This window comes from Hermetia illucens, chromosome 3 (genome assembly GCF_905115235.1).
Source record: "Hermetia illucens chromosome 3, iHerIll2.2.curated.20191125, whole genome shotgun sequence".
In the NCBI taxonomy this organism is placed as follows: Eukaryota; Metazoa; Arthropoda; class Insecta; order Diptera; family Stratiomyidae; genus Hermetia; species Hermetia illucens.
The window spans coordinates 40,516,287-40,542,593 of NC_051851.1; the positions used below are offsets into that span (position 1 = coordinate 40,516,287).

General features: G+C 43.5%; 2 protein-coding genes across 2 annotated transcripts in view; both read right to left on the minus strand.

Annotated features, from left to right (window-relative positions):
• The window catches only part of LOC119651554 (inorganic pyrophosphatase), a 28,660-nt gene extending 26,429 nt beyond the window's left edge, over positions 1 to 2,231 (minus strand). Inside the window, exon 1 of the mRNA XM_038055187.1 lies at positions 1,958 to 2,231. Coding sequence (XP_037911115.1) covers positions 1,958 to 2,207 — 250 coding nt within the window. The 5' untranslated portion in view covers positions 2,208 to 2,231. The remainder of the gene's footprint in view (positions 1 to 1,957) is intronic.
• Positions 2,232 to 9,409: 7,178 nt separating this feature from the next.
• LOC119651553 (xaa-Pro aminopeptidase ApepP) overlaps positions 9,410 to 26,307 on the minus strand; it is a 38,504-nt gene continuing 21,606 nt past the window's right edge. Inside the window, exons 4-12 of the mRNA XM_038055185.1 lie at positions 21,773 to 22,096; positions 21,364 to 21,714; positions 21,189 to 21,304; positions 20,860 to 21,127; positions 20,425 to 20,792; positions 10,553 to 10,632; positions 10,417 to 10,485; positions 10,186 to 10,358; positions 9,410 to 10,125 (exon numbers count right to left, since the gene is read on the minus strand). Of these exons, the coding sequence (XP_037911113.1) occupies positions 9,886 to 10,125; positions 10,186 to 10,358; positions 10,417 to 10,485; positions 10,553 to 10,632; positions 20,425 to 20,792; positions 20,860 to 21,127; positions 21,189 to 21,304; positions 21,364 to 21,714; positions 21,773 to 22,096 (1,989 nt within the window). The 3' untranslated portion in view covers positions 9,410 to 9,885. The remainder of the gene's footprint in view (positions 10,126 to 10,185; positions 10,359 to 10,416; positions 10,486 to 10,552; positions 10,633 to 20,424; positions 20,793 to 20,859; positions 21,128 to 21,188; positions 21,305 to 21,363; positions 21,715 to 21,772; positions 22,097 to 26,307) is intronic.

A 26,307-nucleotide genomic window follows, 5' to 3' on the forward strand; every position in this document is an offset into this window, starting at 1 on the left:
GCACCGGTCAAACAGGAAGAATAAGGATAGGAGAATACAACTTTGAGACCGTTGATTTCTCCTATATAGGGTCGAAAATCACAACCGATAACAGCTACGATGAGGAAATCTGCACACGGTTGTTGACAGCCAACAGAACCTATTTCAGCTTACAAAAACTGTTCCGCTCGAAGCGTCTCACCATAGGGTCAAAGCTCTTACTGTACAAGACTATGATCTTGCCAGTCCTCATGTATTCCTCGGAAACTTGGGTTCTTAGCAAGAAAAATTGCGAACTCTTGGCCGCGTTCGAGAGAAGAATCCTCCGAAGAATTTTTGGCCCCCTACATGAGGATGGACGATTCCGTAGCCTACACAATGACGAAATCTATGAGCGATACCATGACCGTCCGGTTGTGGATAAAATCCGGCTCAATAGGTTACGGTGGGCGGGTCAGTCTATAAGGGCAATATCTATGGTAGAAAAAGAAGACGAGGCGGACCTTGCCTAAGATAGAGCGATGGCGTAGGCCAGGACGCCAGACAGCTTTTAGCGATATCGAATTGGTGGACTTCGGCGCAAAACCGGGATGTCTGGAGTTCCTTATTAAGGCAGGCCTAGATCGGATAGCGGTTGTTGCGCCGTTGATGATGATAAGAACGCGGCTCCTCGAAGAATGGAATAATCTTCCCTCATATTACCTTCGAACCCTGGTGGAATCGATGCCTCGTCTGTTATTAGCTGTAATTAAAACCAAAAGTGGATGCACGAACTATTGAAAGCTGTTTTGATCCTGTTTTTTGAGCGCGATTGATCACTATTTGTAGTGTGGGCATATTTTTTATGACTGTGAAGTTGGATTTTCTTTCATTTTCCTACGGCTGTGTTAATTTGATTCACTTTTCTCCATTTTTTTTGTACATGTGTATTGAAAAATATTTGTTTTGTCTGTTACAAGCTATTCTGGCATAATAAACGAATTGTTTTTCTACATCTCCCCTCGTGCTCATTTTATTGTTCTTATTATTACGTTATTGAACAAAAGTTCAACTAAGAACTAGAACTTCATTTGTGTTTTTATACATTTCGGCTATAAAGGACTAAATTTGTCGGCCCCTTAGAGTTCATTATAAGCGAGTTGCACTGTAATTGATCTGTTTTTGCTACTAACAGATACCAATAACATTGATGCCCGTCCTCATTTCAAGCAGATCTCGATTAAATTTGACAAATAACTATCCTTCAAGCTACAAACATTGGCGTTCAATTTACCATTTTAGTCTGTACTGTTGATTATATTTGGCAAGAACAATGTCTTGCCCCAAAATTCCTTAGATTAACATTTCATTTAATTGCAACGAATGTAATTTCCACCATAAAACCTGCGGTGCTGGGGGGCGTGCTAATTGGAAAGGTGATTAGAAAGTATATAATCTGGGTATTCCCCGAATTACTTAGGATAACAGATGGTAATTAGTTTCTCCTCACCTCACGAAATTTCCAGAAATGTGTGCGAACCCCAGGCGCTTAGGCGAGCTCTTCCTTTATTTAACAATTGTGTATCTAAAGCTTGGCTGATATTGACATTTAATGATATAATTATCTTATCTACCGCAGTGGCCGCGAAAAAGCCGTAAATAGCATTGCAGTGTATTCATGGCATCAGCCGGTACGACCTTCCGCTTCCTGGCTAACCTCAAAGTTAACCGCAGAAGAATCACCCCACGGAAGCCACTTCAGCGCCAAACAAAACCCCTCAACGGATAAACCAATTAGAAGCCTCGGAATATTTGGTGACAAGTTGGCACTTTTCACACAAACTTGTCGGGCAAAATTTGCATTTTGGGAGACTGGGAAAGGTCAACTGAGGTCACTGCACATCAGTAAACACTCTTAATCACTAAAGAATTTCACTGAAAAGCAGGGTCGCACGTAAGCCGGCTTACATAATTTACTGCGGGTCTGGAGGGTACTTACTGTAGTAGATGGCGTAGCTGGGGGAGTTCTTAACTCCTTTCTCTACTGGAATGTACTTTGCCGACATTGCGCTGCTGCGGGAAAACTGACGGTGTTGCGAGTGGACTGACAACTGAGGACTGGTCACTGGCGACGATGACGAGATACTCGACAAGCGGGAACAACTTCTAGCCGACTGGCCACCTCCAAAGACAACTTTCGCCGTCCGCGACCAAAACACGTGTGAACGCGGCGCAAGTCTTGAAAACATCTCGACACCTAGCGATTTCGGTGGGAAACTGCTTGACGTTTTCTCTGCTGCATTTCGGTGCCATACATGAAATTGTTCCGAAACGACCATGGGCGAAAGTTGTTCATGGATATGCCAATTAGAACGAGTTTTATCAGTTCCGGCCGAATTGAAATTCGAACATGTTGCAACCGAAACGTTGCTTCCCTTGCTTAACTAAATTAAATATGATAACAGAAAAAAACTATAAAAAGATGACATAGTTCAAGCTGCTACTCAAGCTACTTTTAACAGTAGTTCGACAGAACAAAAGCAGAACAGCAACAGAAAATGCTTTCTTTGCGATACACAATACTAGAACGATATTTTAAAATTTAGCTGTGTGAGGATCCCTTGGAAAAATCGTTAGTTGTCGAGCGTTTATTAGGAGTTCTAGTTTGTATGGTGTATTGTAGAGGTGTTTTTAGATTTGCCTAGGGAGCAATAAATTTAGTTGCTGATTAATAATGCGGCGTATAGCTCCGATCGAAATGATGAGCAGTAAATGCTTAAGTTTTCCAGTTCGGTTTTCAGGCAGTTATATTACCACACAAAAGGGGTCAAGCACTGCACTGCAGGATAGATTGACGTGGAATATAGCTCTCTGAGACCAATCTATCTCTCTTTGAGGGTGAGCTGTCTCTCCTCTAGGGCGATGTGTGGCTTTTTAAGGGCCAAACCTGTTGTCTACCAAGACCGTTAGTGAGTGGTGATAGCCACACGCGAGATGACCCTACTAAAACAAAAAAACACCACTGATCTAGACTGGGGAGTTGAAAAACAGCTCCCCCAATCCAGGGTGCCATGCGAACCGTGCCTATTGGATAGTTTGCAGTCGGGGGTAACTGACTGTATTCGAACGGAGCCTCACTGATACCTGGTCGCCTCAGTGAGTAAGTTAGGCCTTACCGTGCTACGAGACGCTATGGCACGACAGACCTCCTAACCCCCATACTCATGGGAATCAAATGAGTACCAGGAATAAAAATAAAAAAACTAAAACCAATAAAGCGGGACCCCGTACCGCACACAAACTGGTTAATCAGGCGGAGATACATCTCCGAAATACTGAGAGCCTGGTGATTACACCCAAAAAGGGAGAAGTTGGGACGTCAAGCAATGGATCCAACGTCAACATTGGTGTACTACGAGAACAACAACCAACAAATGCCACTTCTCAAAAAGCCGGGACTAGCAAAAGCACGTCTGAGATAAATATCAGGCGTCAGAAAGGAGACGGGTTTCAGCGGCGAAGGTGCTAAATAGTACTTGCGCTACCTGAAGGAAGGTCTGAAACCAAAAAAGACCCTTAAAAAGGCTCAGGATAGACCTAAGCCATCTTTATCGGAGCCAAGAAAGCGGGGAGTAGCAGAGATTGTTCCGCATGAAGGGAATGTTCCCAAACAAATCCAAACCTGAACCCAAGGGGGAGAAAATCCGGGCAGGTCAGGGGTGAAGGCAGTAATCATGGAGCCCGCCATTAGCTATGCTAGTGCAGTCAAGGGCATTCGACTGGGCATACTGCCAAAAATATTTCCCGAGCAAATACTTACTCGTGAAGAGCAGGAGACTATGGAAGATCTTGTCGTCAGGCAGACGTGCAAGGGATGGATTGCGAAACTTGTGTTCACCGGGATACCCTTTCTACCAGGTCATATACTGGTGGACTGTGCGACGGAAGACACTGCAGAGTGGCTTAGGACCATACCTCCTAAATTGCCAGACTGGGAAGGAGCAGAACTGTCAACATGTGCTGGAGATAATATACCAGGAGCACACATGGTGACAGTTTTTCTCCCAAAAGCCGCGACAATAGAGACAGAAGATCTCATGGACCTCCTAATCGTTCAAAATGAGGATCTCCATACGAGATTATGGAGAGTCTTCAGAAACAAGGTGGAGGGCAAGGGTAAACTCCTCACGATCGGGGTAGATGACCGATCCATGGAAGCAATCAAACGTCGAGGTAGCCATATTAACTATCGATTTGGCAACATACCTGTGCATGTGCACAGGGAAAAGTTGAGGGAAGATACCTCGGGTCCCGAGGTCCCTGAAGGAGTCTCGCAAGCCATAGAGGCCGAAAAGATTGGATCTACCAGGGAAATAGACCTGCTGCCCAGTGAAGAACAGGAGCTGGGCGACCTAGACCTAGGACTTCTAGGGATCAGGGTGGACAGCGACGCGCACGAAAGCACCATGTCGCAGGAGGAGAGCGATACTCCGACAGTAGAGAAGGGCTCCAAACAATAACGGAGCCAATGGCTATCACTAAGATAGCCCAGATAAAACTCCACCATGAGAAAGCTGCATCTGCGGTAATTACAAGGGTAAGTTCCAAGGAGGACATTGGAATAGTACAGAGTGTAGCAGCATAACTTCCTTTTTTCAAAGCTCAATAAAAACTATTGTATGCATCGCAAAATATTTATTTATTTTTTATAATGTAGGTACATGTCTAAAGTTTTTATTTACATTGTTTTGAAGATCAAATCTGTTAGGTGACGTCCTCTATCCTCCATACATTGCGTAAACCGATTTCTGGCGTTTGTCATGACTCTTGTTAGCATAGCAGGTGTTATGTTGGCAATTTCTTCTTGGATGTTGGTCTTCAAATCGTGTAGGCTTCTTGGACGGTTCACATAAACACGGGATTTCAAAAAGCCACATAGAAAAAAATCACAAGGGGATAGATCGGGAGAGCGTGCCGCCCATTCCAAATCGCCTCTAATTGAGATAAGACGCTCTGGAAAGTGTTCCCTCAAAATAGCCATTGATGCTCTTGAAGTGTGTGCTGTTGCACCGTCTTGTTGGAACCAAGTGTCCCCCAAATCCAAATTTTCTAGTCGTGGGAAAAAAAAAATTCTGAAGCATGTTTACATACCGGTCCGAATTCACTGTCACTGTAACCTCATTTTCCTCAAAAAACCAGGGACCAATAATTCCAGCTGAGGAAATTGCACACCACACTGTGACTTTGGGTGAATGCAAAGGCCTTTGATGCAATTCTGGAGGGTTGGTGTCAGCCCAGTAGCGCATGTTTTGTTTGTTAACCGACCCACACAAATGAAAATGGGCTTCATCGCTAAAAAAAACAATGACACCCTCGGGAACGACATCAAGAAGAAGCTCACACGCGTTCATCCGAGAATTGAAGTCATGTTCTAAGTTCCTGCACTATCGCCATCTTATAGGGATGAAAATGAAGATCATCACGAAGAATTCTTCTCACAGAACGATCGGATAGTCCAAGGGCAGATGCGTGTTTGCGCGCAGAACGCCGTGGCGATCGCAACATTGACGCTCTCACTGCTTCAATGTTCTCAGGTGATCTAACGGGCGGAGGGACTCCAGTTCTTCCTTTTGTCGCACTTGCAGTTTGTCTGAATGTAGTGACCCATGTAACAATTGATTTGCGGTCTGGGACGGGAGCCAACGGGGCTAAATTAAAGCGATTCCGAAATGCACGCTGTGTTGCAATAACCGAACATCCGCTTGAAAAGTAAACCTCAACGGCAAAGGCACGCTCCTCACTATTCCAACGCATGATGGCGACTGAACCATGTCGGGACAAAACTTTACAGTATCCCCTCTTGAACGAGACCACTAGCGCTCCGCTATGACATCAACTAACTGAGTGGCGCGCATTTTAAAAAAGGAAGTTATGCTGCCGCACCCTGTACTAGCTGAGGAGCCTTGGGTGTACCGGAGTAGATTCGCAGTCTGCAAGAAGAAAGCATGCAAGTAATTTCGGACTGTTCTTGTGAAAAAACAAGAGTTTGCATAATTCTTAAACGTAATTTAAAATATATATGTCTTTCAGAGTTCGTGACCGGGGACCTTTTGACTATCCTAGTCTCATTGGAAACCGGGAGGAACACTCGAGAGGCAGTCATGGCATCGGAATACTTCTCAGGAGACGACATCCGGGTTCCACCGGAATAAGTCGCTAAACTGGTGAAGTACTGTGAGAAGAGGGCATTGCCACTTCTCCTCGGTTGCGATGTCAACGCCCATCGCGAAGTCTGGGGAAGCAGCGACACCAATCGAAGTGGTGAGTACCTTCTTGAAATCATTCTTAGCAATAAGTTAGAAATATATAACTTTGGGAACATTCCAACATTTGTGACCAGCACTAGAGAGGAAGTACTAGACATAACTCTAGGAAATACTGTAATGAACGGGCTAGTCAGTGTGTCAAATGAGCCCTCTATATCTGATTACAGAATAATCAGATTCGACATTGAGGGTAACTCTGAAGTAAAAAGAATAATAAGGAATCCCAGGAGAACGGATTGGGAATCCTACGTAACGCACCTGAGCAGCAACGTAGCCCACCTTCAAGGGGGCGGTGACATCAGGGGCGAACTGGAACTAGAGACAGTGGTGGAACATCTCAAAATAGCCTTCATTGATGCATATGAGCCCAGCTGTTCGGCTAAGACATTTAAGCCATCAAGGGAGGTACCATGGTGGAACAGGAACCTAGCCAGAATGAGAACCGAGGTACGAAAACTCTTCAACCGGGAAAAACAAACCGGGGACTGGCCGAGGTACAAAAATGCACTAACTGCGTATAGCAACGCGATCAGTTAAACAAAGCCTCAGGGAATTCTGTGAAGGGATCAAAGAGATCATAGAAGCTTTACAAGGCTGTAGCCAAAGACGGGGCAATATCCTCTGTCTATTTGAAGAAGGAAGATGGGATATTTATCGAGAATGAGGAGGACAGAGTACACCTGCTTCTCAGAACTCATTTCCCGGTTTCTTATCCCACGGTGGCAGGCGACAACATTCTGCCTGACACCCAAGAACGAATAAAAGGGGAAGAAAGGAGAACTGGGAACTAGCAAAAGAGGTATGCTCAGAAGCTAGGGTAAGATGGGCAGTGGGAACTTTTAAACCACTGAAATCACCCGGAGTAGATGGCATTTTCCCAGCACTACTCCAAAGTGGTCTAGGAATCATCTTAGAGTCTCTTCTGAGGGTGGTAAGGGGGAGCATAGCACTGGGATATATATCAAGGGCATGAAGACGGGCAAAAGTGGTCTTTATTCCGAAAGCGGGTAAAAAGGATCCTTTTCACCCTAAATCTTTCAAACCAATTTGCCTAACATCGTTCGTACTGAAAACGGTGGAGAAGGTCATAGACAACTATATTAGAACTAACGTTGTAAAGCGTAATCCCCTATATCACTGTCGCATACAGAGATACAAGATGCGCTGAGGGGAACTGAGGGAGGAGGAACCACCCTGGCATTCTGTGGACAAAATGCTAGAAATCAGGCAAATGGAAGTACCGACAGGTACAAATTCTATTGTCATGAACACCACTCAAGGCTGTCCACAGGGCGGGGTACTATTGCCGCTTATGTGGAGTATGGTAGTGGATGAACTCCTGAACGTGTTAATAAATACTGGAATACAGGTCCAGGGTTACGCGGACGACATTGTTTTAATCTGTAGGGACAAGTATGATACCCTATGCGATAGAATCCAAACTAGACTAAGGGTTACTAGTGCCTGGTGCAGGAAGGTGGTACTGCGGATCAATCCACCCAAAACCACCATAGTACCATTCACTAGGAGACGTAAGCTTGATCATCTGAGAGCCATAAGGTTACATGACATGGAGGTGAAACGACAAACGCAGGTCAAATATTTGGGAATTACGCTAGACCAAAAATTACTCTGGAAGACACATGCCGGAAACACTTGTCGGAGAGCGACGAGGGCTCTGATGACTTGTAGGTCCATAGCAGGAAAAAATGCGGTTGCAGCACGAAGATATTACTTTGGATACACACTGAAATAGTAAGGCCAGTGATTACCTATGGGGCGGTAATCTGGGCAGAAAGAACTGAACTCAGCATACAAGCATGGAGTTACACAAACTCCAAAGACTGGTTTGCGTGTGTATCAGTGGGGCAATGAGGACATGCCCAAAAATCCCTGGAGGTCCTTCTGGGGCCCTCTCCATCTGCACATGCAGGTGCAGGCAAGGAGGGTAATATTCAGGATGTCTGGGAGTATCAGTGAGGCCCCCGCTACCTAAACCGAAGGAAGATTGATATTCTTTCTAGCTGGTATCCCGAATCACTGTTACCAAGGGATAACATGACAACGAGGTTTCACTTTGATAAGAAGTTTGAAACACGTGAGAGTAACGAGGCAAACTGGGAGAACGTGGCTGGAACATACGGCTTAAACCAGCAATTGATTACTTGGGACATTGACGAATCCCTCACAACAGAGGGAGCGGGTGCTGGTGCCATTAGTCCAAGGAAAACCTACTTGAAGCCAATGGGTAGGTACAAAAGCATATTTCAGGCGAAAATATACGCCATAGATAGATGCGCCTCCTTTAATATTCAAAGGAACTACAGGGGGCAGAACATAGCTATTTTCACGGACAGACAAGCAACGATCAAGGTACTTAGGTCCAACCAGGTGAACTTTAAACTGGTATGGGGATGCCTTGAGAGACTGAACACGCTCGGCTCGTTCAACAAGCTCTGGATTCTCTGGGTTCCAGGCCATGTTGGGTTGGAAGGCAATGAGGCAGCAGACGAACTAACTAAGAAGGGAACAGGAACGCTTTTACATGGCAATGACATTAAAAAATGAAAAGGAACGGTTGAGGGAATTGTACAGAGCGAGCCTACCAGGAATGGCTGTTATGATGCCTAACATTGGAGGATTCAAATGACCGAGGAAGTCGTTGCTTGTCAGCACCAGTTTCGACGAACAGGAAAACAAAAGTATCTGCAGTTGCGTGAAGATGGTGAGGATAGGTCTAGTGGGGAAACGTCTCATACTTTGGCTTTCGATGCTTTCCACTTGTATAGAGAACAGGAAGATGGACAGGCAGACAATGAACCAATTTTTCGATATTAATGTAAAAACAAGTAATTATTGCTGTGAGAGAGCGGAGGAACTAGAAATACGAGGTAAAGAGAAAAATACTGTCTTTCAGTGAATAGAATCAATTATCATTTTTGGGGGGTCGTTGACTAGATCGGAAGCTCAAACAATCTAAAAGCTTGTCAATTAAGGTAAGGAATTTCGTATATCTGTAAGAGGTGCAAGAAAATATACCAATAAAATAGGATGCAGTAAACGACTAAGGATAATTAAAAGCAACGAGGAAGTATTAGATATAGAAGTCAGTCAAAAAATTCCGATGATGTTAATTAACGATCGAAGTATTGTTCCATATTTTTTATTTTCTTTAGTAAATTAGATAAAGTTACACATTAATACTAAGAAATATAGTACATTTAAGAAATGATGAAAAGGGATATTTTTTTTTTCTAAAATTACAGCAAAGGAAATAATTCTTGAAAAGTAATTTAATTGCTAAAAGTAGGTCGAAATAAATACTGCGAAACTGAGGAATTCTCAAAAGCGGGGTTCGGCAAACTTCGATAATTATTTTTAATTTTCGATTTATAAATCAATTGTGGGTATCGTTCGCACTACAGAATAGGTCTTTAAAGGTTACTCATTCATTGTTTTTAGTTTTAAATGTGTTCACATCAATTATTAGTTACGTTTAGTTAAAAATATATATGCCTGTGATTTGATATTCTTTTTCAAATCATATTTTTTTCTAATTATTCGTTAAAATATCACTTATTAAGGCCTCTTGTCATATTATTCACATTAGGTAGAATGCTTGACTACATACTAATACTATGAACACTATCAACTTGTACGATTTCAAATAGTCTGCAATATTTTTATCGTTTTCTCCATTATATTCTTCCCTTGGTAGGTATTCCCGAATATGTCGTGTTTTGTTCATCATCCAGTAAAACGCTGGCATATTACTCTGTCGTTTTAGCTCCTCTCCAACAAGTTCGCGTATTTTAGCATTGTATTCGTTTAACCATCGTTTCTGCATACAGAATATATTATGATACCTCTGAAGAAATGAGACATATATATAGTATTTTACCTGTGGGACGCTTAACAATGTCTTGTCAATTAATTTCGGTTCGTAAGGCACTAGGGTTACTCCTTGAAATTTGAGAAACCTAACTCCAGATGGATGCGTATGTCCAGTGTCCACAACCTCTAAGACGTTCTCAAGGCGTATTCCAAAATCTCCATTTTTGTAGAAACCAGGCTCTATAAAAAAAAAAATTAAAGATGTTTGAAAAAAAAAACAACTATGGCAAAAACATACCGTTTGAGAAGAAGTAGCCTTCCTTAAAATTGAACCTCTGCTTAGCTGTGTATGAAATATCAATGGGGGCTGTAAAAGAAGAAATAATTTAATATTTTGTGTTCATCGACAGATAATTAAAAATTTAGAAACTTACATTCACGTACTGACGAATATGACCCAATTCCGTGCCCAGTCGCGTGAGGGTAATCACTCATTGAATCCCAGACACTACTTCTGCAAAATTTAGAATTAGAGTAGAATATTAATGTTAAATTAATTTTATTGCGAGTAAAAAAGGTTAAAAGTGGCAAATGATGGTTGGTATAAATGGTCCCCCTCGGACACCACCTTATCGTGGTGGGAGAGCCTATGGCAGTTTACTACTACACTAAGAGCGTCCAAAACACATGAAGATCGAAGCAATGGATTGTAACTCTGCAAGTAGTAAGAAATCACAGACTTCGAATCCTCCTTCGTAACCGAGGCACTGATTTTGGAGGCCTCACCAGATGCATGTTCCCTCACGAAGAAATCGGTGTAAAACCGGCTCTCCACTTCAGTGGAAAACTAACAATCGGTGCCTATGGTGCGGTCTGCCAGAACGGATTGTACAGCAACTCCTTAATGAAAGGAACTGGAAACATGACTACGGCCGGCTTGTCGGCGACACTATTGCCTAACCCTTCTAAAAAACGGGAGAGGAAGGCCGCAAACGAGAAGGGACTAAAGGCTTGCCAGTCAGAATCTTCTCCTCCGCCTCTCCTTGGAAAAGCGGAAGAAAGAGAAGCTGGTGATGTGGACGCAACTGGTCTAATTCCGGTATGTGGAAACAGATCCATGCAGCCCGAACACCGTGAACCTGGGAGGGCTCCCAGCCGACGACAAGGGAAAGGACTGCGAAAGAAGGCTAAGTTTCTTGGGAATAAAGACGGACGTTGCAACACCATCAAGTGTAGCGATGTCCAGAGAATCAGAGAAATCGGACGCAAGAAAGTGTAACTTTCGGCCGAAGGTGAGGACAAGCTGGTAACCCCAGTGAGATCGGCGGTTTGCATATTTGACTGGTCTTAGGTCTCTTAGCCTCTTCCTAGGCAAGGTTTGCAAAGTTACAGGACTGTCCTTATATATTTCTAGTTTGAGAGCCATGGGTTCGCTTTAACAGAATCTGTGTTATTGCATCAGCCAACGGACTAGAATCTCTTTCGATGAAAGATCTTCGAGACCGAGGGTCTGCGTTCTGATGTCAAAATTGTTAGAGGCAACCATGCTGAGATAATTCAGTTTCCAGGACCTTGTTGCGGTCAACTTACAATACCAAGTTAATGGTGAAAGGAGAAACGTCAGAGTTGCGTCTGCCTACTTACCCTATGATTCGTTGTGTCCTCTACCGGCGCAAGAACTAACGGATCTGATAGTGTACCCAGAATCAAGTGGCCATGAACTCTTAATAGGTTTTGATTCGAGCGCTCAGCATATTTGTTGGGGCAGTAGCAAATGCAATCCTAGAGGAGAGAAGCTGTTTGATTTTATCATTTCAGTTGGTCTGATAACCGCGGACACAGGATAGGAAGGACAATCTAAAACAGTTAGCAAACTATTGGGGCTGGGCTGGTACAAAATATATCTTAATATTTTAATGAGGATTACCTCCACAACCATCACCAGATAAGAAAGAGATCCTGTAGGAAAACGGCACGTGCAAAAATCAGGAACGGGTCAAGTTGACAGCAAAACCGATGGACGAGCTAATTTTTGATAGAGAGGAAGTATACATTTGCCTACAGAACATCTGTCTATTGGTGCAATAGTGAACTGGCTTATCTTTTCTCGGCTGGCCATCGAGCGGTAGGTTGATCAAATATGAAAGAAAAGACAACCCAAAAGAAAGTTCTCAAGTTGGTTGTGAATAAAGTAAAGGATACGCTTGAAGGACTTTGTTCAGAATCGAACAAAAGTTGTGACGGGTCGTTGGAAGCTTTTGATCGTCGGCCACGATCGCTAAGTAATCCAGATGATGTATTGCAGAGGAGATCCTTCCTTCATTCAATAAACTTGTGGTATACCGTAAGTTACTGAGGTCTGAAGAGTGAAATATAGAAAGAAACATTTTACTTCGAACGCGGAGATTTCTGAGGAGCACAGAATGGAGATAAACTTGTGGCGCTCCGAACGCAGATTCCAGTTTGGCGTCGGAGGGAAAGACTCGAACCCAGACCTTTCTTTCGCGTCGACAGTTTACTCCAGAGTATTAAAATTTCGACCTTAAATTCTCTCTCTAATAGCAATTAAAAGAAACTATGAATTATCCTCCGTCGATAATAATAAAAGAAGGATAGAGAACAGACAAATTAACGTTTTTCATATTCTTCCACTAAACCGGTCGACGGTTGTGGGACGGATCATCTTTTCTTTTTACATTTCTCTGGGTCACAGTGAAGAGGCAGAAGGACTCTAATGCACCGCCGTAGATGAGGAGTTTATGAGGCTCATAGTCAACTGCAAAACCTCACCATCTTAGAACTTCGCAAGAAGAACGAGCTTATGGAGAAAGCTCAAAGATAGTAAACTCTATCGCCGATTTTTATGACAACAGGGAATATCTGGTGAAGAACGAAAAGAACTTCTTCTCATAAACGCCAAAGTGCCTGAAACCGGTTAACATGATTATCCGTGGCCTAGACAGGTTTTATCCAAAAATGGACGTCATGACTGGGATCATGCAGGCCGGTTTATCTGAGGCCAAAAATGTTACTAAATTACCAACAAGAAGTCGTACGTTCGAGCTCTAGCTCATCACTTCTCAGCCAGGCTTCAACACGCAAAGCCCGCAAAGCTCCTGAACACGCTTGTGAAATTCGAGTATGTTCGCAAAAAGAAGATGTTGGACTACAAGAACTATCAGAGAATCGGCGACGCTGTGGTTAACTATAGCATGCCCTATAAGTGTGTCAAATGCATCACTTCACACGCGTCAGGCAAATGTAGCAAAATGCAGAAGGAAAAACGCGCTTGCATTAATTGTGGTTTGTCGGAACATTTGAAAAATTATGGAAAATGTCCCACCTTGTTGGACTTCAAAAAAGCGTCAAAGACAACCACTTCTCCAAGGAACCCGTCTTTTAGGGTCAGGCGATTCGCGGAAGCAACTCCAAAAAACTTCGCAGGTTCCTGCATAGACATCACTCTTAAATCTGCATGAACCATTAACAACAAAGCGTACGGACATCTGAGAACAGGTTCCCTGTAATTAGTCTACTCCTAGTTTTTTCCCTAGTTTACTACTTAGTTAAGTTCTGAGTTCGTTAAGTCTTAAATTCTGTCTTTTGTTAATCACCTTTTGCGTTTCTCCTGTGTTAGCTTTAGTGCCGATTATAATAAAATTGTGCTCTATTTTGCGCAGGTCTTCCTCCCTCTCTATGATTTGCACCTAACTTCAGATCGGCGGTTTGCCCCGAAATTCTGAGCTAGTATTTCATGATTAAATAAAATGGGTTCGAGTTGGAGAGTACGTGGCGTCATTTCCATTATTCAGTACTCGGCGTAGAGTCGTTCCGCACCCCTTATGACAAAGGCGTTAGCAACGCTTTGGAGCAGCATAGCCTAACTAATATTTCTGATCAGCCAATCGATAGAAAGCCAGGCCGCTGCCAATGCCACTGATCAGTAGCACCGATGATTAAATAGCTGTCCTAACTCTTCGAAAGCTATTTCCATCCACATCGTTTCTATCGTTTCGGAAGTTGTCAGACGGGGCTCTCCTAGAAGAATTCAAGGATGTCTGTTCTCAACAGAACACCGCCATTTCAGATCTGAACCTTCAATTGACTTAGGAGATTCACACAACGGGCCTCCAATCTTCAAACGTCAGTGCAGGTTTGTCGGACCCCGCCTGGAAATCCCCAAAAAACAATTTCACGGTTTAAAGGAACAGGGTATCATTTGATCATATTCCAGCCAGTCCGCGTCTGAACTTGTCGTTGAAGACTTGTTCCAAGAGGTGAGGGACAAGGTCTTTTCTAGATATTCCGAAGACGGTGACCAAAATTTCATTCAGCTCCTTCGAATTCACCCGGTAATAAAGGTATCTTTGAAACGCAGCCCGGCCGTTCTAACGCACCAAGGACCATCCCCTGCACGACTGCCCGGTCTTATGGTGATACTTGTGATTTCGGATGACCACCACCTTCGAAATCTGCGACAACTTTTTTTCTATCTTGTCTCTGGCGAAACTAGGTATCAACCCGGACAAATGCGTCCTGGGGAGGAGCGAAGCAGAGTTCCTCGGCTACACCGTCTCTTCAGAGGAAAACAGATCTCCTTTGTGCAAGGCCATTGACGACTTTCCAAGGGTAGCGACAGATACCGCACCTTGTCGATTCCTGGGAATGCTCAGTTTCTACCGCCGCTGCATTCTGAGGATTGCTGGCATATAAGCTCCGTTGACCGAACTCCTCAAAGCACCTCCTGTTGAGGATAAGAGGTCCTGCCTATTCTGGACGCCCGAAGCAGAAACCTGACGCGAAGACAACTTCATTCTTGTCGCCGAACGTCACCCTGCTCTGGGAACGGACGCATCGAATAGTGCCATCCCTCGAGCAGGAATCTATTCGTGGTACTTGAAACCCTTTGGGTTTCTCCTCCACGAGCACCGAAAAACTTTACAACGCCTACGATCGAGAGCTGCTTGTTATTCTACTTTCAAAGCTTCCTGGAAATGGCTGTTCCTCTATAGTTTCTATCGACCACGCAGTCCTTATCCCCTTAATTTTCAGAGCGGAAGCCATGGAAGCAAGTGATACTATTATACCCATAAGGCGCAGTCCAAAAGGCAACTCAACGCGTACAATAAATCGCGATGCATCCTAGAAGAGGCTATCAGAAGAAGCAAGAGGTTGATACAAACGTTGATACTGTTCAAGAATGTCGATATAAATCGGTAGGGTGTATTTGCTAAAATAATTATTTTTGGATGTTCTTGTCGAGCTTGATCCAGAACTAGCTTTCGCAGAGGCCACTTTGGTATGGTGCACTAAGGTAGAAACCACATCGTCATAGGGGGCACTACAAAGCTTAGTACTGGGCTCTCCGCTATAGAATGTGATCTATTCCGGATTGGTCGTGGCCAATTTCGAGGGGCCGAAAGGGCAGAGGCAGACGAATGAGCATGATCCCAGTCTACATACATCCTTGCGTAAAAAATGAGTTTGCTGCACCAGGAATATATACATAACGCAGGAATATGATAACGTCGGAGTCTCATGATCGTTAGTACTCTTCGGAGAGTTATTTCATCCGAAAACTCATTTCTTACACGGCAATCAGCTACCGTATTGTCCAATCCCTCATAGGATACTGTGTTTGCCGCAGATACTGTCTGTGCTTTAGCTTAGACAATTTTTCGAACTGTTCCGGATACGGTAGCATACTGGAATATACATATAAAGCATGAGACTTATCATTGCCCAAGAAGGCACTGATGAAAAGTGGTTTGTAGTTCGTCCTTCGATTCAGAAGGAGAGAAAGAAAAATACAGAAGTGTTGGAAGTATAGAAACTTAGAGGTAAACTCACAAAGTGAAGTAATAGGAGGTTGCGTAGATTTAGGGCTAGAAGGACCGAGGGTGAATGCAAATACCACGAATTCACTCTAACTCCAACGTTCATGCGGCCGAGTTGGAGTGGATGTTAGTCTAAAACAAAAGAGAACGTTCAAGTGTTGATTGACACCGTTTATTTGTTACTCTATATGACAGAATTTCCCAACATGCAAGAGTCCAATTTAGTCCTTCAAGTGGCTTTATTTTGACGGTACGCTAGGATGCAATGCGGTAAGCATTGTGTTCACTCCCCATTATTATCTGCAGTTGTTTCAGGTCTTTAGCCAAATGGCTTTGGATTTGGAGAAGAAGACAATCTCAGTCCGACTGAAAATAAAAACCAGGTTTAGTCTAGTTTAGTGGAGGGAACCGCAGTTCTAAGCACTCAGGTAATTGTTGGGCCCATAGAGATCCTTGGAATTTGAGAACATTCTCCAGAGACAGAAATGCGCGGACTCTTGGTAGAAGAAAACTTTAAATAGGTGTCTTGGACTGAGGTCTGAGGAGGACGTCTCTTCCTCCTCGGTACATTGGCTGCATATAGCCGAGACCACCACTCTAAGCCAAGTCTTTGAATCTGCATCAGCAGCTTCCTGCTATTAGCAAAGTTCAGTTTTGATCACCAGACGACACATGCATACACCGAAATGGGCTTTATTATGGATGTATACACTCAATAAATCCGTTTTAGTGAAAGTCCTCAGGTGTTAGCCATCGCAGTCGTGTAGCACCAGAGTAATCTGCAGGATTTCTGGTATTGTTCCTGGATATGGTGCTTCCTCGTTAACTTGGAGTCGAGATGCACTCCTAAATATTTGAATGTTTGTACCAGCTGGATTTCCGCCTCTGGTAAAGAATGTAACGTGTAGCTGCCCCACGTAATGTTCTTAGTGAACATAACTAATCCAAGCTTTCTGGCATTCACCGTGAGTCCATTACGGAGAAGTACATGCTGTGCCCGCAAAGTTGCCGATAATTATTACGGCTGGATCGTCCGCAAATGGTTGTGCGAAGACCCTTGTGTCCTCCAGGAGCTATAGCAAGGTGTCCATAACCAGGAGCCATAATAAAGGAGAGAGAACCATTTCCCGTGGGCAACTCCTGCGACATCCTGCCTAAATAGACTTCTCTCCGACCAGTATGTGGGTCTTTCTCTATTCTAGCCTTTGAAGAATCCACTTGGATCGACTCCATGCTGTCTTGCTGCATTACAAATCGTCGCGAATGAAGCATGATTGAAGGCGCGAAGAAAACCTTACAAAATTATGAATTTCAGTCTGAAGGGTTATTGCAAGAATAGTTTGTATATCAAGGAGACCTTACTGCTGCTAAACGTGATGCTGACCGACGCGTGTGGCTCTAATACCTGTTGAAGTTGATTAGAAGGTGAATGGAGTAGTGGCTAGGTTATACGTCGTCGATGCAATCGAATTCACTATCACAGCATGACCAACGCATGATTATGTTGTCCTAGATAATTGAAGAAAGGTACAAACCTTCTTGAAAAGCCTTTGAGGTAGGGAAAGCACATTGCTAGAAAGTGTCAACAGTGCCCTGTACGTTGACGCACTTTGCTCTTGGAAGTGAAAAAGGACAGGGGATTCTTCACGGACCAAAAGTCCTTTCGGGAGCCCGGTAACTTTAAAAAAATAGATCAATTACGTAACTTTAGGAGGGGGATGCTTTTTCGTCTGACTACGGTCTTGGTTGCATGTCGTCGGGGTGCACTCCATTAGGGAGGGGCTTTCTCTGAGGATGTGTCTGGTGTATTATTCTGGTCCAATAAAACATACTTGGCCCCAGCCGCAAAAGGAGTCGGAACGGCTGATTTGACGATGAATGTAAGCTACAACGGAACGGAAGAATACCGCATACCGAGTAAAGTAAGTGTTCTCAAAGAACGCGGGCACGCGCAGAGACTTATCACGAACTTCGTCGAGCGGAGAAGCGACTTCACAGATGGAAAAAGGAAGCCTGGGAGAACCAACAAGTCTGTGAACTAGAAAAGTACAGGGAGCAACCGCACCAGGCGCGGAAGTTTTACCAACAAGTCAGCAGGATGAAGCCTTATACACCTCGATGCTCATCCTGCCGAGACAAAGAGGGAAATCTGATTTCCGACAGAATGGGCATATTAGAGCGATGGGTTGAGTACTTTGATGAGCTATTGAACAACCAGAATATCGGCGAGTTGGAGGTCCCGCCAACTGAAGACGACGGACAAATACTGCCACCACCAAGTTTAGGAGAAACAGTCCGTCCAATTCATCGGCTAAAAAATCATAAGTCGCCAGGAGCCGATGGAATTACAGCTGAATTGGTTAAATATGGAGGCGACCAGTTACACTAAGTGGTTCATCAACTTGTGCTCAAGGTATGGGACAGCGAATCAATGCCTGACGATTGGTAACGAGGCATTATCTGTCTCATACATAAAAAGGGAGATATCACACAGTGCAGCAATTATAGAGGTATCACGTTGCTGAGTACCATCTATAAGATATTCTCCACTATATTGTTAGGTCTGATAGCCCCATACGCCCAGAACATCATTGGCCCATGCCAAAGAAGCTTCACTCCAGGTAAATCAGCAACAAATCAGATTTTCTCTCTGCGGCAGGCGATGGAAAAACTGTTGGAATGTGGACAACAGTTGCACCATCTCTTCATCGACTTTAAAGCTGCCTATGATAGCATAGCCAGGGTAAAACTGTACACGGTCATGAGAGAATTCGGTATCCCGACGAAATTAATTAGACTGACTAGGCTGACCCTGACCAATGTGCGAGACCAGATAAAAGCAGTAGGATCACTCTCAAGACCATTCGACATCAACAACGGTCTACGACAAAGGGATGCCCTATCATGCGTCCTCTTTTACCTGGCCCTCGAGAAAGAGATCCGTGATGCTGATGTAAATGCAGGAGGTACGATCCTCTTCAAGTCCACCCAACTACTGGCCTATGCTGACGATATCGACATCATGGGAAGAACCACCCGGGACGTACAAACTGCCTTCATGCATATCGAGCAGGCGGCGATTAGCGCGAGATCTTGGGCTGCACATCAATGAAGGCAAGACAAAATGTATGGTGGCAACGTCAGCACCGAAGACGAATCAACCAAGAACATCAAACCGCACTGGTCAAACACGAAGAAGAATAAGGATAGGAGAATACAACTTTGAGACTGTTGACAATTTCTCCTATCTAGGGTCGAAAATCACAACCGATAACAGCTACGATGATGAAATCCGCGCACGGTTGTTGTCAGCCAACAGAGCCTATTTCAGCTTACAAAGACTGTTCCGCTCGAAACGTCTCACCATAGGGTCAAAGCTCTTACTGCACAAGACTATGATCTTGCCAGTCCTCATGTATTCCTCGAAAACTTGGGTTCTTAACAAGGAAAATTACGAACCCTTGGCCGCGTTCGAGAGAAGAATCCTCCAAAGAATTTTTGGCCTCCTACTTGAGAATGGACGATTCCGTAGCCTACACAATGACGAAATCTATGAGCGATACCATGACCGTCCGGTTGTGGATGAAATCCGGCTCAATAGGTTACGGTGGGCGGGTCACTTAATCCGTATGGATGAGGATGATCCCACCCGGAAAGTCTATAAGGGCAATATCTATGGTAAAAAAAGAAGACGAGGCAGACCCTGGCTAAGATGGAGCGATGGCGTAGGTCAGGACGCCAGAAAGCTCTTAGGGATATCGAATTGGTGGACCTCGGCGCAAAATCGGGATGTCTGGAGTTTCTTATTAAGGCAGGTCTAGACCGGATATCGGTTGCTGCGCCGTTGATGATGATGAATAAAATTCCATAAAAGGTTGCTTCTCATTAAATTATATATATTGCCAAATGTACCTTCGTACCTGAATGGAGTTCACCTCACCTTCATTAGCCAATATAACGTTTAACTGTTGCATTCATAAGCCAACCTCCCCACTCCATGGCCCAAGTATTGAAGGTACGTGCAACGACTTTTAGATTTCGTCCTTTTGCATTCAATACCAATGCCCTCAAACTCTGTCAATTAGTATACATATGACAGCCAATTGCGTCTGCAATCCGTTGGTGTCTGCGAAAATAAGTCTTGAGCGATTGATCCTACGGTGATTGAAGCTATTTTGAATTAATTTTATTCTCCCATTTTCAGGGGACGTACTTGTTATCCTGGCCCTCCTTTCCAATTCTAAAAAGTTAAGCTAAAAACAGAGGAAGGGGGAAGAGGGAGCCATAATTCAACGAAAGTAAATATCACTTTCTCTACGAACTTCTCATGATTTTCTAAAGTTCAGTCAACAAACTCCATATCAAGTTCGTGTAGTGATTTAATTCAAGAAATTAACGCATTGGTATCTTAAGAGTTATCAAATATTTAAGTAAAATAGGAGGATAAAAATCTTACCAAATAGACTTACCTTGAAAAAGCATCCAATTCTGATGGCCATATGTTTTCTGGGAATTTGAGAGTTGATAAACGGATAATTCCAGCAAGAACGTTCGTGTAGGCCTTTTTCATTTCTTCAGTTGGTTCCCCAAAATGGAATGTCCTCGCTACATCAGTTGTTCCATCTAAATACTGGCCGCCAGAGTCAATAACCAGGGTACTTTCATCTGTTACCTCAATATCTGTTATATTGCTTGGGGCATAATATGGAAGCGAACTGTGAGGACCAAAAGCGACGACGGTACTGAAGGACAAACCCTCCGAGTGATCCTGTGATTTTCGCGAACGATCTACTTCCCGTTTGATTTTCATTTCCGTCCAGGCATCTCCTAGAGCAAACTAGGTAAGGTATCTTTGTTAGAAATGTTTTATATTTATTTAGCTACGGAAGGAGAACACCTCTTACCCTTTCTTCAAGATAGCTCATAACATCACACATTGCCGCTGCATCCCTTATGTGAGCAGTGTGCATCCCAGCACGTTCCACTGAATTCTTTTGGGCTTTCATAAATATTATCGGTGAGATGGCTTCATAAACGATAGTCCTGTTAAATGCTGAATGAATAGCCTCTGAAGCACCCAAATCGAAAATACAATGAGCTGGAATAAGAACTCTCTTCCAGAGCTGAGAGAATGTACGGATGTCTCTCCAGATCACATGATAATCTTTGACTCTGAAATTAGACTTCCTTTCAACAATTTGCTCGCAGGACTTACTTTATAGTTTCTACTTACGAAACACACATATCATTGTAACAAAATCCAGATTCAAGATGTATTTCCACGTCCAGTCGCATTTTATTTTCATGTGTATATAATATAATCCGGTCATGTGCCACTACTAGATAACCCTACACTGAATTAGTTTTCCAAATTGTCCTAAATATCAAGAATTATTGATTCATTTTACCTTGAAGACGGGGGTGTAGGGAATGTCGCTTCCACGCAGGTTTAATATGTAGGCGATCTCTGGTAGAGAAGTCACAACCATGGCATCACAGTTCATATTACGTAGCGTTGAACGGAGAGCTGTGATTTTCGATTTCCACTTTTCACCTGAGTATCTGGTTTCATGGACTCGAATTCGATTATCTTCTACAGGCGGTCTGCTAGCGCCCCATATGACATCAATGAGGTTATTATTCACTTTCACTAAATACAGAAAGTGTTTAAAATAAAGCTCCTTCTCCCATTGCCTCCATACAGCGAATGGTATCAAATGGGGATCAGCTCCAACTCTCATTTCTGGTTTAAGCATTGACTGCAAAATAGGATTCGATAATCACTAGAACTACCATTAACCTTAGTGAAGTCCTTACTCCTAGCCAATCTAAGATAGATACATTTCCAGCGCTATGGAATAAATCCCATTCACAATTGAGTTCGCCACTTGCTTGGCGAATGTAGCGATCGTTGACCCATAATGCAGCGTGTTTTGCGGTGACAGCAGCCATACCGTTGGATCCTGTGAATCCTGTCAAATATTGTAAACGTTGATCCCTTTCAGCAACTTCTTCATTTTGATGTTCGTCATAGGATGGAATGATGTAAGCATCTATTTCGGGTCCTTCAATTGTGGCCCGAATTAGCATTTGTTCGCGTAACTCTTGCAATCGGAGCCTGTTTACGCTGACAGGTTGAAGCTGGAAAAATATATTATATAATTGATTCAATCTAAATATTTTTCAGATACTATCTACGTATATTTTCTATACATAGATCGGGATTTAGTCTTTTTACCTGGTTCTATAGTATTTGATTCTTCGGGTTTTGGACACAAATCTAACTTCATACAATAATGTTTGATAATTTTCGTCATAGACGGTCCCAAGATCGCTTGACATCATCTAGGCGTCTAAGAATTTAAGTGGAACAAACTTCACCAAAAATAATAGTACTTAATATTAAGCCGGAAAATTATGACCCCAGAAGGTAGTAAGTCTCTCTATGCTCCCCACAACGCTCACTTACTCTAACTTTATCGGGAAATCTGTAGGTTGGACATTCTGGGGCTAAGCGATGGTTGGACTCTATAGATTACTCCTCTTCTTTTGCGTAATTGTATTATTGTATTCTGCCGTAAGTAATTATTGTACTTCACCGGAAATAAATGTAAATCTGCTAGACTCGTATTTATATTGTGGGAACCGATATGAAACAGACTATTGACTGCGAGATTCCGGAACATAATGAGGAGCTTCTCAGTATTATAAAGTTACCCACCAACGGACGCTCCCGATACAGAGGATTGCAATGAGGAGCTTAAAGGTGGTTTCACACCCCACTAGTAATCGTACGTTTCATTGTGGGAAGCACTGGAGTCAAGTGTTTCCCAGGTATAGGCGTACTATAAACGATTTCAATAGGACCAAATTAATCACTCATACGTGTTACTCGAGTGTGGTAATCAGTCTCCTTTAGTGCTAGTGTCAAAAACTATTTTAAACCAACCTTCTCCGGTAAATATTATTGCTTTCTATTTATTCGACTCGTATGGGCACTCGTAGCGAGTATTTTATGGAAATCCCCCAATTTACACAAGGTAAAATTGAGAACTTTGTTTTAGTGACTCGTACCAATAACTAGCATCGTATAAAACACCTTCAAAGTGATCCAAGAGAGGCTTCCTAGAAGTAGCATTGCGATCGTGCTGAATACTCTGAATGCTAAGCGAGGCATTTTGCATTCCCAAGTGAAAAGCCAACTGGATCCGATATGCCTGGAAAACAGAAGAGGGCAGCGCGGCAGACGGAAGCTCCAGCCTCAAAGGAGAAAGGAGCCCAAGCTTAATCATACTTGCCAGAACCTTCTCCTTTGTCTCTAACAGAATAAGCCAAAGACAGGAGAGCTGGTAATGGAATGCAGCTTTTCTAATAATATATGGCATCAAAAATCTTGACTAACGGTTTCCTCCAGGGCAAAGGCAGCTCAGCAGACGGTGCCTTACCTCTGCCTTGGGAGCAACGTAGGCGAAAGTAGCGGCAGATGGTAATCGCTCTATTTATATATAATCGCAAACACGACATGAGTTATATTCAAGTGAAATCCGTCTTAAGTTCAAACCTAAACCAGGCTTCAACAAAAAGTAGATGTCATCTTCCCAGCACTAATCCAGAAAAGCCTAGAAATCATCTTAGAGCCTCTTCCGAGGATGGTAAATGCCAGCATAGCCCTGGGATATATACCAAGCGCATGGAGGCGGGCAAAAGTGGTCTTTATTCCGAAAACTAGTAAAAAGGATCTTTTTCATTCTAAATCTTTCAGACCAATTTGCCTAACATCGTTCGTACTCAAAATGGTGGAGAAGGTCAACTAACGTTCTAAAGGGTAATCCCCTACATCAGTGTCAACATGCTTACCGGGCAGGACGGTGCGTTTTTGGATATCGAAGGAGTATTCGACAACACATCGCACACAGAATGTGCCTGGTGCAGGAAGGTGGGACTGCATATCAATCTAGCCATCATAGTACCATTCACTAGCAAATGTATGTTATCACTTTCAACCCCCCACACTCCCCACCTTCCCAAAAAATATCAAAACTAAGACCAGCTTCGAAAAGTGCTAACGGAGACCTTTAATTTGATACCGCACATGACTATATTGGATGAACAAAAACTTTACACTCCCTTTTGCATGTATGGGGACCTCCCCTTGAACGTAAAAGTATGTGACTCACTGTATGCGTGGGCGTTCACAGTTCCCACCTTTCTACCAAATTTGGTGTCAATCGCTATAACCGTCTCCGAAAAAAATGCGTGTGACGGACAGACAGACAGACAAGACAATCCAAGCTCTCTCTTATCGCAGACGAAGAACGCTGAGGGGGAGAAATCCATAAATAGATGGCAGGAGCGGTGGGAACGCTCGGGAAAGGGTCGGTGGATTCAAAGGCTCATTCCTGCCATCAAGGAGTGGATTAATTATAATCTCACCCAGTTTCTCACGGGGCATAGAGGATATCGCCAATACCTGCACAGGTTTAAATTGGAGATCTCACCCGACTGCCCAAATTGCGATGGAGTCCCAGAGGACCCAGACCATGCATTCTTCCACGGTCCGAGATTTGTAGAAGAAAGGAGGAATTTAGAGGAGACTCAAAGAAGTGCTGGTACCAGAAAATCTGGTGCCGAAAATGCTACCATCAAGAAAATTGGGATGCGGTCAATTCTATGATCTCATCTATCCAAACTAAACTGCGAAAGGCGGAGGAGAGGAGAAAAGCGCGGCCACGTGCGCCGCGTATAGAAGAAAGATGACTAAGTTAGAATGAGCTGACTCCGCACCGTGATGTAATACCTTATGGTAGTTCTGCGGGGCAGGGAGGGAATGGGAGGTGGTTTTATTGGGAGAAACTCCCACACGCTGTTGGGGGATCTAGACTAGTGTCTTCTGAAGTTTCCACCTCCTGAACAAAAAAAGAGACAGCCAGACACTAAACTGATTTTAATAAGGTTTTGTTTTACAAAATCCTTAAAAGTGCAGAGCAATGGTTGAGGGAATTAATCAATGGTCACTGTCGGCTAAACTATCAACTAGAGAAGCTAGGGATATCTAGGGACACTGCCTGCAGGCTTTGTGCGGAGTGTGATGAAACTTTTATACACGCTCTGGGACAGTGTCCGGCACTAGTGCAAAGTACGTTGACACAACTTAATAACAGATGCAAAGTTGAAAGATCTGGAAGTAGGGAATATACTAAAATGCCTAATGGTTATAGGCTTGCTTGAGATACTATGATTAATAGGTACACTATAACCAGTAAAAGGGGCACAATAGTTCTTTAAGGACGCGATGCGACTTCCCCTTAATAGAATAATAATGTATCTGTAGTGTGATGGGTTAGGAGAGAAAACGTTTTCGCTGTAAACTAGCGAGACTGCAGGGAACTCTGTGTCTGAGTATTGCCAGTGCCATGATCACAAGATCCGGCGTAGCTTCAAATGCATTACCCATTTTGCAGTCCTTGGATTTATTTATTCAGAGCATTGCAATGAGAGTAGCTCATGACTCATAGATCTATGGGGAAACAACGGACGTGGGGGCTCAGAGAATTGGAAGAGTTATTAGAAGAAATGAATCCTTCTGATTCTCGGATTCCCATACATCTGTTTGGTTGAAGGTCTGAAGTTATTTTCAAACGGCGAAAAAACTGGGACGAAATAGAAGAATGTGTGCTAGGATCCGCTCACATTTTCTACGCCGGTGGCTCACAAACGAGAACAGGGTTTTGGAGCAAGAGTCCACCTCTCGAACAAAAACGAGAAGTGGGCTTTTTTTCCGTGGGACAATATGCAACGGTCTTTCAGGCTGAATTGTATGCGGTCCTGAGGGCGGTAACCTAAATGATTGACGATGGTAGGTGCATCGCAATCTGTAGCGAGAGTCAAGCTGCATTGAGCGCGTTGAGCAGTCCTTCGGTCACCTTAAAAATTGTTCAGGAGTTTAGAAGCCAATACGGTGAAACTTCTTTGGGTATCTGGTCACTTTGGTGTAGAGAGAAATAAAATATGGGATGCTTTAGCAAAAGAGGCTTCAATTTCCCCCATACCCGGACCGAACCCAGCAATTGGAGTGTCAGTAAAATCGGCTAATGCTGCTATCAATGGCAATGGTAGGTAGCAGAGCCACCAAACTTTTATTGTCAAAACCAAACAAACTTTGAAGTAAAGTTTATCCTGCCCAAAACCAGAAAGGAGCAATTTTAACTTGATGCAGCATGTGACAGAGAGTGACATCATTTGTTCTCTATCGATTGAGCTTTCGACATGTTCCTTGATACGTTCCAGGATAATTTTAACTACTATCCTTGCGATGGCAGGATGAGTTTGGACTGCCTTAATCGAAACAGGCT